Consider the following 12,675-nt stretch of genomic DNA (forward strand, 5'->3'; position numbering starts at 1 on the left):
ATTATTGATTTATTTGATTTTATTTCCCCATCATTGATCTTATTTTTAAAAAATACTTTTCATTATATTTTTGCACAATTTAAAAATGTTGTTAGTTTATTCCATTTGATTTTATTTTCCTAATTTATTCAATTATTGGATTTTATTTCGCCATCATTTATCTTTTTTTGTCAACACTTTTCACTATATTTTTGCACAATTTAAAAATGTTGTTTGTTACTTCATTTAATTTTATTTTCCTAATTTATAATTTTTTTTTTTTTACTTATAATTCATTGTACTTTGCCAGTTTCTGTGCTATTTATTTCTATACATTCTCCACAATTTGTCCAATTATTCTTGCCCACTTACATTTGTTGTTGTTGTTGGTTTCATTTAATTAGATTTTCTTCATTTATTTTATTTCCTGTCAATACATTCAATTCTTCCCATTTTTTATTGTAATTTACAAATCTGCAACATTTGATTTTATTCTCTCCATTTTGTCCATTTATTTAATTTTATTCCATCCACTTATTTAGTTTAAATCTTCTTAATGATTGTTTATTTGAAATCTTCTTAATGTTTTTTATCTTGTCCGCTTAATTCACAATATTTTGCACATTTAAACATTTTTCTTTTTCCAATTTATTTGATTTTTCTCTTCATTTTTTTTTTTAAATTAGATTTTCTTCATTTATTGTATTTCCTGTCGATACATTCAATTCTTCCCATTTTTTTTGTAATTTCCAAATCTGCAATATTTGATTTTATTCTCTCCATTTTGTCCATTTATTTAATTTTATTCTGTCCATTTATTTAGTTTAAATCTTCTTAATGTTTTTTTATCTTGTCCACTTAATTCACAATATTTTGCACATTTAAACATTTTCTTTTTCCAATTAATTAGATTTTTCTCTTCATTTGTTTTTTTTTACTTTAACCATTTTATTTTAAATTGTATTCAGTTTAATTCTGTCTTTTTGCCAGTTGGAATACTTTGTGGTGGTCTACAAAGTTTTGCATGATGTCACCACGTACCGCTGACTTGACAAATAGCAGCGTCCAGTTTCGCGTCACACGGCGTTATGGTCCACAGGCCGGTGGTGGTCATGTGACCGCAGCCTGACAGCTGATTGGGCTGTCCCTCCACCCAGTTAGAATAAGACAACTCCTCTTCGCCCAGCCAGGAGAAGCGGCGCCCCTGAGAAGATGACACAAATGAAGGTTCCCCTCAGCGTCTAGAACCTTCTAGAACTGTATTAGCAGAGAGCGAGTTCTCACTCCGTAGTTGTAGAGCGCGATCCATGCCGGCCGCCTCAAGCTGTTGATGAGCAGCGTCAGGTACGCCTGCTGGACGGGGTCCTTAGGCGTCGCCAAGGTCCCGTTTAGAGAATTACACAGATGGAGAGCGCCCGCCCAGTCCAGGCGTTTCTCCACCAGCTGGTAGGTGATCCCGCCCAGGTCCAAGCGCTTGGTCAGCGGGGCTGGAATGAGGTCTGGCGCCGCAGGCAGACCCGGATCTAAAGGAGCAACAACATCACATGATTTTGTTGGAGACAAATCTCAGGATTATACAAATCATGCGTCTGCGCACCTTGTTGCTTCTGACACATGAAGCCGGTACTTTCCGCCTCGCAGGCCCGTGATGCCCACATGCCTTTGTTCTTGTGAGGGTTCCCGTGAATCAAGGCCACGCAGTTTCCCTGGTGGAAGACAGCGACACCATCAGCCATTTAGTGGAGTTCATTAAAAAAAAAAAACTTTAGGAGGTTGCCTACAGCCACACCTGCCGCTAAATAAAGGGCCTACGGATAAAAAATGTGTCTTTTTATTCCATCAAACAAAAAATGGTTTTGGAACCAAAAAAATATAAATTAGCAAAAAATATAAAAAAAATTGAAATTGCTAAAAAATTTAAAAAAATATTCATTTAAAAAAATATACATTTAAAAAAAAAAACACGTTTTGGTTACAAATATTTTCAGTTGCAAATATTTTTTTTTGGAGCAAATATTTTTTGGGTCACAATTTAATTACTATCTTGTGGGCGGGGCCTCCTTTGAAGAATATGTTTGAAGTATTTTTATTCGGTTAGTCTTGGATGACGGCGCAATCATATAGGCGTGATTCCTGACTACTTCCGCCCTCAGCACATTTAGAGGGAAAATACGAAAGATAACAAGTGGGCGATGCCGACCAATAAAATGGCGTTTAATATATTGTTCAGAGGAGGCCCCGCCCACAAGATTGAAGTTGAGTAATACTAAAAAAAACAACATTGGAAACCAAAAAAATTTGAAACCGGATAACGATTTGCAACCCAAAAACAAAAGATTTGTGACTAAAAAAAAACATCTGCAACCAAAAAAGGTTTGCAAACAACAAAAGATTTGTGACCAAAAAATATTGGCAACCGAAAAAATATTTGATAAATTTGATTAAAAAAAAGATTCGCAACCAAAAATTATTTTCCATTAAGAAAGAGATTAGTATTTTTAAAAAAAGATTTGCAACCCAAAAAAAAGATTTAGAACAAAAAAGATTTGCAACACAACATTTTTGTTTCTAATTAAAAAAGGATCTGTAACCAAAAAAAGATTTGCAATCAAAAAAAAGATTTGTAACCAAAAAAAAAGATTAGCAACCGAAAAAAACATTTGTAATAAAAAAAAACAATTTTTGTGATTAAAAAAAAGATTTGTAACCAAAAAAAGATTTCCATCCATCCATCCATCCATCTTTTTCCACTTAATCAAGGTTGGGTCGCGGGGGCAGCAACCTAAGCAGAGAAGCCCAGACTTCCCTCTCCCCGGCCACTTCATCCAGTTCCTCACGGGGAATCCCAAGGCGTTCCTAGGTCAGCTGGGAGACATATAGTCTTCCCAACGTGTCCTGGGTCTTCCCTGTGGCCTTCCACTGATCGGATGTTTCCTAAACACCTCCCCAGGGGGGCGTTTGGTGCATCCTGACCAGATGCCCAAACCACCTCGTCTGGCTCCTCTCGATGTGGAGGAGCAATGGCTTTACTTTGAGCTCCTCCCGAAAGACAGAGCAAACAAATGTATAACCTAACAAAAATAGATTAGCAAACAAAAAAAACAAAAAAATTTAAATTGATAAAAAAAAGATTTTTAAACAAACTAAAAAAATATTTTTGTAATAAAAAAAAAGTTTGCAATCAAAAGAAAAGATTTGCAACCTACCAAAAATGTGTAACTTTTTTTTTTTACCAAATTGTTTGCATTTTACAAACCAAAACATATGCAACCAAAAATATTTTTGTAATAAAAAAAAAAAAATTGTATCCCCAAAAAGATTTGCAACAAAAAAAACGTTTTGTAATGATAAAAGTATATTTTTAAACAAACAAAAAAAATATTTTTGTAATAAAAAATAGTTTTGCAATCAAAATAAAAGATTAGCAACAAACCAAAAATGTGTAACAATTTTTTTTTTACCAAATTGTTTGCATTTTACAAACCAAAAAAATATGCAACCAACAATATTTTTGTAAAAAAAAAAAAAAATTTGGATCCCCAAAACGATTTGCAACAAAAAAAAAAGTTTTGTAATGATAAAAATATATTTTTAAACAAACAAAAAAAATATTTTTGTAATAAAAAAATGTTTTGCAATCAAATAAAAGATTAGCAACAAACCAAAAATGTGTAACAACATTTTTTTTACCAAATTGTTTGCATTTTACAAACCAAAAAAATACGCAACCAAAAATATTTTTGTAATTAAAAAAAAAAGATTTGCGACTGAACAAAAATGTGTTACCAAAAAAAAAAAAAAAGTGTATACCTAAATTGTTTGCAAATCTTTTGGGGGGTTTCAAATCCATTACCATCTATTATTCAAATCTAATTGTTTTGGTTTGGTTCCAATAAACAACATGAATATGTCTCCATAGAGTTCATTTCCTCTGGTGACCCACGCACACAGCAGTGTTGAGTAAACAAGGTAAGAGTTTCAGTACCGGGCTCTTGTCGTGGTGCGGTCCGCTGTTGTCCACGGGCTGTCCTGGAGCCCAGTTGGTGTAACTGAGCAGGCCGGCCTGAGCCCACTGGAAGTGTCCTTTAGCGTCAGACGTCAGGCCCAGCCAGAGAGGGATGGTGGTGTTGTACAGCATGGTGGTGACAAAAGCTGCACAGGAAACACCTTAAGCGACAGGCGGCGCGATGAAGGAAGTTAATCGGTTACCTTGCTCCAGGTGATTGGACAACACCGCCAGGACGCCTCCTTGCAACTCACATTTGATTTTGGCTGCAGACCACGTGGCCTGCTGAGACTGATCGAACATTCTGAAACACTAGCAAAGAAATACAAATATTTTTGATATAATTTAATGTAATATTTGCCTGCAGTGCCTCAGACTGGAAGTCTCTACAGAGACTGGTGAGGACGGCGGAAAAGATCATCAGGACTCCTCTTCCTCCTATCCAGGAGATCGCAAAAAGCCGCTGCCTGACCAGGGCTCAGAAAATCTGCAGAGACTCCTCCCACCCCCACCAAGGACTGTTTTCACTGCTGGACTCTAGAAAGAGGTTATGCAAGCTCCGTAGCAGAACCTCCAGGTTCTGTAGCAGCTTCTTCACTCATGCCGTAAGACTTTTGAACGCATCATAATAATCCCCTCAATTCCCCCCAAAAATGGATTAACTTGCTGGAATATAAAGACAATATAACAGGGGTGTCCAAAGTGCGGCCCGGGGGCCATTTGCGGCCCGCAGGTAATTTTTTAACGGCCCCACGGCACATTCTGAAAATACGATGAAAAAAAAATAAAAAACATAAAAAGTGGTACATAAGAGCAAACAGGTGAAATGTAACAAGAAAATGTTGCATTATTTACTCTAATAACACAAAACTGCCATGCAGGCTGTTTCTTTCTTTAAAAAATAATAATGAATCAAAATCAATGTCATTATGAATTGTTGACCTATTCAAGGCTCCATTTACTTCCATTAAATATTCCACTTTGAGATATTTTGGGGGGAAAATGTTGCATAATTTTTTTGGTTGCCATTTAAAAAAAAGTTTTTTAAAGAAGGGCCTAAAAAGTACAAACAAAAAACATAAACAACAATAAAACTTATAATTGACGGATAGATCTGAAGTTGATCTTGAGACTATTGTGGTAAAAGTTTTTAAAAAATGTTGGATTTATTTTTTTAAACTTTACTGAGCAGTACCCTTTTGGATCCCCAATAATTTTTGTGGGACTTTTTTTTTTTGAAGTGTCATTGTTCAAAAAAATTATAAATTGAAATCAATGTTGTTATGAGTTATTGACCTTTTTAAGACTCCAATTATTATATACTCTCAAATTTTCCACTTTAAAATTTTATTGGGGGAAAATATTGCATATTTTGTGTTTTTTTCCATAAAAAAACATGGTTTTCCTTGACAAAAATGGCATACAACTTAAATCTTTAAAAGCGTTATATTGACATGTGAATATGTTGACCTAGAGATTTAAACCTTGAATAATAATAATAATAATAATACTAAATAATGACACATTTGTAATGGTTTTTTTTTACCAAAACCTTTTGGGGTCCCCGGGATCAAGTCTGAGTGGAGGCCTAAATGTATATGTATTTTTATACATATACTGTACTGGTTGTTAAAATAAAAAATATCAAAATGGCCCCCGCTTGCTTTGATTTTTCAGTGTGCGGCCCTCAGTGGAAAAAGTTTGGACACCCCTGCAATATAACATACATCCATAAACGTGGATGCATATGCAAAAGTGCAATATATTTATCTGTACAGTAATCTATTTAATTATATCTACACCTTATTGCTTTTTTATCCTGCACTACCATGAGCTAATGCAACAAAATTTCGTTCTTATCTGTACTGTAAAGTTCAAATTTGAATGACAATAAAAAGGAAGTCTAAGTCTAAGTCTAATATAATATTTTTTGACATTATGAGAGCCCTTTTAACATGAAATAATAACCCACATAGTCAATTTGCACTCTTTAATCCAATATAGTAAGGCTGTCTGAGGTTCAGCCAATCAGTGGCCACCATACTGAACAGCGCGCTCTGATTGGTTTGGTCTCATCTCGTGGCCATTTCTACTGTAGTTATTGTATATTTTTAGTTCCTTTAGCCATTTTTGAGCTGGAAAATTTGTTTTTTGTACTGTACCTTGCGCTGATATGAGGTCCACCCGTCAGGGCAGCCGGATGGCGGGTGGGGAGGTGATGGTGTCGGGGGGGCAGTGCCGGTGACGTTGACCCTCTTGCAGATATATGGCAGGTCTGAGGGGCACTTCTGTTCCGCCCATTCTGCTGCACCATGACGACAATATAACAATATTTACAATACAAGTATTACTGTTACGGAGGGCGATACGGTCTAAAATCTACATTGCAACTTCCTGCGATAACGGTTTATATCACAATATATTATTTTGGCATACACAGTAAATGATAATAGTCACATTTTAAAAAGGGTTCCAAAAAGGCTAAATTCATAAAGTTTGGTTCTTTTATGAATTTATTATGGGTCTACTGAAAATGTGACCAAATCTGCTGGGTCAAAAGTATACATACAGCAATGTTAATATTTGCTTACATGTCCCTTGGCAAGTTTCACTGCAATAAGGCGCTTTTGGTAGCCATCCACAAGCTTCTGGTTGAATTTTTGACCTCTCCTCTTGACAAAATTGGTGCAGTTCAGCTAAATGTGTTGGTTTTCTGACATGTACTTCTTTTTTCAGTATTGTCCACATGTTTAAGTCAGGACTTTGGGAAGGCCATTCTAAAACCTTAATTCTAGCCTGATTCAGCCATTCCTTTACCACTTTTGACGTGTGTTTGGGGTCATTGTCCTGTTGGAACACCCAACTGCGCCCAAGACCCAACCTCCGGGCTGATGGTTTTAGGTTGTCCTGAAAAATTTGGAGGTAATCCTCCTTTTTCATTGTCCATTATATATAGGGATGTCCGATAATGGCTTTTTGCCGATATCCGATATTCCGATATTGTCCAACTCTTAATTACCGATACCGATATCAACCGATACCGATATCAACCGATACCGATATATACAGTCGTGGATATTAACACATTATTATGCCTAATTTGGACAACCAGGTATGGTGAAGATAAGGTCCTTTTAAAAAAAATTAATACAATAAAATTGAAATTGAATAAAAAAGAAAGTAAAACAATATTAAAACAGTTACATAGAAACTAGTAATTAATGAAAATGAGTAAAATTAACTGTTAAAGGTTAGTACTATTAATGGACCAGCAGCACGCACAATCATGTGTGCTTACGGACTGCATCCCTTGCAGACTGTATTGATATATATTGATATATAATGTAGGAACCAGAATATTAATAACAGAAAGAAACAACCCTTTTGTGTGAATGAGTGTAAATGGGGGAGGGAGTTTTTTTGGGTTGGTGTACTAATTGTAAGTGTATCTTGTGTTTTTTATGTTGATTTAATTAAAAAAAAACAAAAAAAAAACAAACCATAACGATAAAAAAACAAAACGATACCGATAATTTCCGATATTACATTTTAAAGCATTTATCGGCCGATATTATCGGACATCTTTAATTATATATATACAAGTTCAGCTCCAACCTTGTTTACTTCCATGACAACCTCCTTAAGGTTGTTTAATCAATCAGAAATATCAAGCAGCTAGAATTCACCAAACATGGAGAAGTGTGGAGAGAGTGTTTTGCATCATCCTTTGTAATGGATTTAAATGGGTTTACTTTTGATTTTTATGTTGATTGGACGTTTTTTTTAAGATATCCACAAAGTTTAATGAGCAGGTGGTCTTATGTGAAACCATATTTGTTAAATGTTTGTGCTGATTGATTTTTTTTTTTAATGCACCATGACTAGGGAAGGTTGTTTGGATTGGGCCATATAAAGGAAATGCTGTGCTGGTCTACCCTGTAAGTACAATCAATTGTTAAGTTACCATCATAGGTCACCAGATAGCAAAAAATGGCAGCTGGTTGATTGTATATGATAAGAGTACACAGCTTCATGCCATATTACTTACTGAACCCGAGCCATCTCGAGTGCCAAATTGATGACGTTGGCCTGCGGGTCGTAATTTGGTCACCACTGATCCAGCTAATTTACTTGCTATGTTGCCGTTATTATCCAGTTACTTTCTGTTGTAACATGTTCTATCCACACTTCTGTTAAAATGTAATAAACACTTATTCTTGTGTTGTTTAGAGACTTTAGTTTTGAATCTGTGTATCGACCTGATACCAAGTAGTTACGGGGCAGTATCGGTCATATCCATGCTGATACTGATACTTTAAATTTTCAAGATCACTGAATTATTTAATTAAACCATTACTATCAGACAAAAACACAGGATGGCAGCGTAACAATACCAATTAAATATTTAAACTATTTCCTACTCTTAGGATATATTTTATTTATTTATATATTTATTTATTTTTATTTTTTCATACATAAAGTCAGCAGTGCAAAATAACTAAACATAAGCAAAAACTTCTATTGGTTCTGATTAAATGTTTTTTTTTTTTTTTTGCCAACAGCCCTTCTGTGTCCAGGAACTTATTTACTGAGTTTGTAAACAAATATAAAAACTAAAACATTTTTTTAATTTTTATTCTAAAACTGAAATAAAATCAACCTCACGACCATAAACTGATACCATACTTTGTATCTTTACTGTCAATATTTTTTAATCCGTGACCTCTGCGGTTAGCACGGCTTCTCATATCCTCCAGTGATAATGTTACATGGAAGAAACGTAATTTTTTTGCAGCCATGGAGGTGAGGATTTGCTGACTTAAGAAGCGACTTTGCACTGTGAAGGGACGTTAGCCGCTAGCTGGTTAGCGAGGACGCCACATTGTGTTGAGGCTGTTCTCTTGTTGTGGTCAAAGCTAGAATGTGTCTGTGGAGGGGGGCGTGGCCTGCGGACCTGCAGCGAAGCGGGGCGTGCCAGGACCGGCTTCGAGATCAGCGACAGGTGCGCAACATTTGATTTTAGTCTATTTATTTTGTCGGAATTACAGGAGTGTTCTGATGTTTTTAAGGACCTTCTGCAAAAATGTGAGTCTCACAAGTTTTTTGTTTTTTTTTAAACTGACCTCACAGGCCAGGAATAGGATAGGTTTGACTTAATTTTTACCCACCATGAGGGAATTATGTGGTTGCAGTGTCGATACAATGTCTCTGTGCGCACCTGTCGCTGATCTCGAAGCCGGTCCTGGCACACCCCGCTTCGCTACAGGTCTGCAGGCCACGCCCCCCTCCACAGTGTCATCAACATGCATATTGATGATAGTATTAAAAGCTCTATAGTCATTTATATCATATATTCCCTATATCATGCTTCCATTAATACACAATACTGTAGTATATATTACTCCAAGTGCTTCAATTCAATGGCACCGGGTCAAAACACTTTTTTTGAAGTAACTCCACAAGATGGCAGTAGCTGGATTGGAAGTACCATGAGTGGTCTGCATCCAGCAGCTTTATCTAGCTCTGCATGCGCTTTAAAATGTCGGCCATTGGTGTACAGTTATTAACAATCAACTCAACTTGATTGGTTCTGTTGTTGCTTTGTTGTGTAATGCACTTGTGAATGCGGGGAGACACATTTTCCTTTCCACTTTCTCATGTACTCCAAATTATTATCACAGTTACTTTTTATTTAACGGCCCGGCCCGTCTTCTAATACAGTTTGATTAATGTAGTCGAGCATTGTCGGTGTTTCTTACCTTTACTGGCGGTCATGTGCACACATCTGCGGTCATGGCTGAGTGGGCGTGGCCTCCCGGTGGCCCAGGACACGTAGTTGAGCACAGAGTGGTCGGACCAGTGAAAGCGTCCGTCGTCGTGGTAGGTGTGAAGGCCCAGCCACCAGTTGTCGCCCTCCGCCTTCACCATCTGGAGGCGACAGAGAGATACAAACTGTAGAACCAAACAAAGATGTCTTACATTTACAAATCAGATGTTTTTTCTTGTTGCCTGGTTTAGCGTGCTGGCCAGGAACTTCTCCTCCTGCGCCGAGTGGACGGAGGCCAGCGAGGAGTCGAACCAGGAGCAAATCCTCTGGGCCTGGTCCCACGTGGTGCGGTGGTCAAAGAACTTGTACTCCGCCTCCCGGAAGCTAATCCATTCCGGCGAACGTGTGCCTTTAAAATGTCAGGAGATAAAACAACATGATCTTTATGCACCATGGACGTCACGTGTGAGCGCTACATTGTGGAAAACTCACCTTCAGAAGCTTCAGGTTCTTTCTCAACGCTACCTGGAAGGCGCAAAAGAGAGGCATCACGCTACAGCAACATGTGCTTACAGTATGACATCAGGTCTACCAAGCGTCACACTTTGAAAGTCACGATAACACAATTCAACCCATCACCAGTGTTGGGACTAACGCGTTACAAAGTAACGAGTTACTGTAACGCCGTTAGTTTCGGCGATAACTAGTAGTCTAACGCGTTATTTTTTATATTCAGTAACTCAGTTACTGTTACTACATGATGCGCTACTGCGTCATTTTACGTTATTTTTTTATGTAGTATCGGCTAGAAACAGAAGATCTGAGTGTGTTTTATTAGAGATTTGCAGTGTCGTCCTTCTGAATGTTCTTATGTCACAAGGGAGAGAAGAGGCGCTGTCTGGTTGTGGGTGTGGGGAGTGGGGGGGCGTGTCTGTGTTTACTAACAAGACATCATGGCGCAGCCGCAGTCGAGTTTCTTAACATGGAGATATTCTCACTACTTTTCTTTTGTCGAGCACAAAGGAAAGGACATTTTAGTTAAATGTAAGTTGTGTCTTGGATCAAAGATCCCATCTACTGCCCAAAACAGCAATTCAAATCTGCTGAAACAGCTACGAAAGCAACATGCTTCGACGAAGCTAGTAAAGAGAGACACACTTCACCTCCACCTCCAACAGCGGCTGGATTTTAACGGAGGGACTGCTAGCCAGGACAACATTGCTAGAGCCATTGCAGCGTGTGTGCTAAAAGACATGCAGGCTATTTCTACAGTGGAGTCACCCGCATTCAGGCAGCTAATTAGCATGATACCGGCGTCAAACAGCAAATGGCACGGAAAACATTTTCCACGTACCTGGACACAGTGGACAGTGAGTACATAACAAAAATTCTCCAGTGCAATAACAGTACTGAAATGAAGGCTAAAAGGGCATTAATGGGAGCTTTGATAATAAACTTTAGTCCTCCCGGGTGCCGTAGTTTAATTAACTCTGATTGACTGACCGATATAACCAATCCATCAGTCCTTTGTGACTAAATCTAACCAATCACTGAAAGCGCCATGCACTAAAACCAATCAGAAGCCACGTAAGGCTGGTCTCTCTATCTTTCACAAGACGGATGGTCGGTAGCAAACTTTGGTCACTGTTGATCTGCTGCTTCTCCTCGAGTTTACAAGTTAATATGTACTGTTGTAAGGATGCTGTAAGTACATCATTGCCTTTATTTGTTGCAGAGCTGTGTAACATGTATTTGCCTCTTCACCTAGCCAGTTCACACTTGAAAAAGAGACATTTGCCTCAATGTGATATTTACTAGGGATGTCCGATAATGGCTTTTTTGCCGATATCCGATATTCCGATATTGTCCAACTCTTAATTACAGATACCGATATCAACCGATACCAGTGTTTCCCACACATTCATTTATTTGTGGCGGCCCGCCACGAAAGAATTAACGCCGCCACAAATAGATTTTTTTTTGTTGTTGTTGTCCTGTCCAGCTCCTCAAGCAAATCATATAGTTGATGTAGATGCCCATATCGGCTGTTCAGATTTACTTTATAAAGAGAAGTGTAGGATCAAGATTTTTGGAGCTCTTTGTTCAGTGGATCAGATGTTTGATGAAACTCTGTGTCTATCTACCACCACTACTGTTTTCTGTTTATTTGTTACTGACTGTGGCAGGACACCTCTGCCTCTGTTTCACTTTATGTTGCTGGTAAATAATATGGTTGTAGTAGTAGGCTAAAGTTAAATTATTTAGTATGCACTAATTAGAGGGGCAGAGCTTTAAGAGACATTTTAGCTTTTATGTTTTTATAAGATATATTTTTTGTAAGAACCACAATTAAGAAATATATTTCAGTGAATAACTTATTGTTCAAATCTGTATATAAATATGTACATAAAGTGTTGTAATTATATTGTAAAATGGATGGATGGATGTATGGACGTTTAAAACAAAACTGTTATTATTAATGAGTAAGTATACATTTTTTGAGCCTTTTTAGAGAAAATCATATCATTGTAGTAAATTATGCAAATTACTCGATGATGTCATGGTGGCCACGCCCATAGCCACGCCCCCACCACCACAGGTATCTTGGCAGTTTATGGGAAACACTGTATACCAGGGGTCACCAACCTTTTTGAAACCAAGGGCTACTTCTTGGGTACTGATTAATGCGAAGGGCTACCAGTTAGATACACACTTAAATAAATTGCCAGAAGTAGCCAATTTGCTCAATTTACCTTTAACTCTGTTATTATTAATAATTAATGATATTTATCTTTGTGGAAACACTGATCATCTTAATGATTTCTCACAATAAATATATATAGAAACAGATAAATATCAATATGCAACACTTTATTTTTATATTTTCTCTAAGTGCACATTTTTCAAATTGAACATTTTCAAA

At 37.2% G+C, this 12,675-nt stretch overlaps 1 protein-coding gene across 2 annotated transcripts in view; it reads right to left on the bottom strand.

Moving 5' to 3' along the window:
- The window catches only part of mrc2 (mannose receptor, C type 2), a 109,531-nt gene that overhangs the window by 6,773 nt on the left and 90,083 nt on the right, over positions 1-12,675 (bottom strand). The window contains exons 16-24 of one of the 2 annotated variants that reach the window (XM_062050073.1): positions 10,245-10,277; positions 9,995-10,161; positions 9,745-9,913; positions 6,148-6,287; positions 4,189-4,297; positions 3,965-4,131; positions 1,577-1,685; positions 1,264-1,502; positions 1,021-1,183 (exon numbers count right to left, since the gene is read on the bottom strand). In XM_062050073.1, coding sequence (XP_061906057.1) covers positions 1,021-1,183; positions 1,264-1,502; positions 1,577-1,685; positions 3,965-4,131; positions 4,189-4,297; positions 6,148-6,287; positions 9,745-9,913; positions 9,995-10,161; positions 10,245-10,277 — 1,296 coding nt within the window. Of the gene's footprint in view, positions 1-1,020; positions 1,184-1,263; positions 1,503-1,576; positions 1,686-3,964; positions 4,132-4,188; positions 4,298-6,147; positions 6,291-9,744; positions 9,914-9,994; positions 10,162-10,244; positions 10,278-12,675 lie in introns of both variants that reach the window. The other variant, XM_062050072.1, reaches the window with a different exon arrangement.

This window comes from Entelurus aequoreus, linkage group LG06 (genome assembly GCF_033978785.1).
Source record: "Entelurus aequoreus isolate RoL-2023_Sb linkage group LG06, RoL_Eaeq_v1.1, whole genome shotgun sequence".
Classification (NCBI taxonomy): Eukaryota; Metazoa; Chordata; class Actinopteri; order Syngnathiformes; family Syngnathidae; genus Entelurus; species Entelurus aequoreus.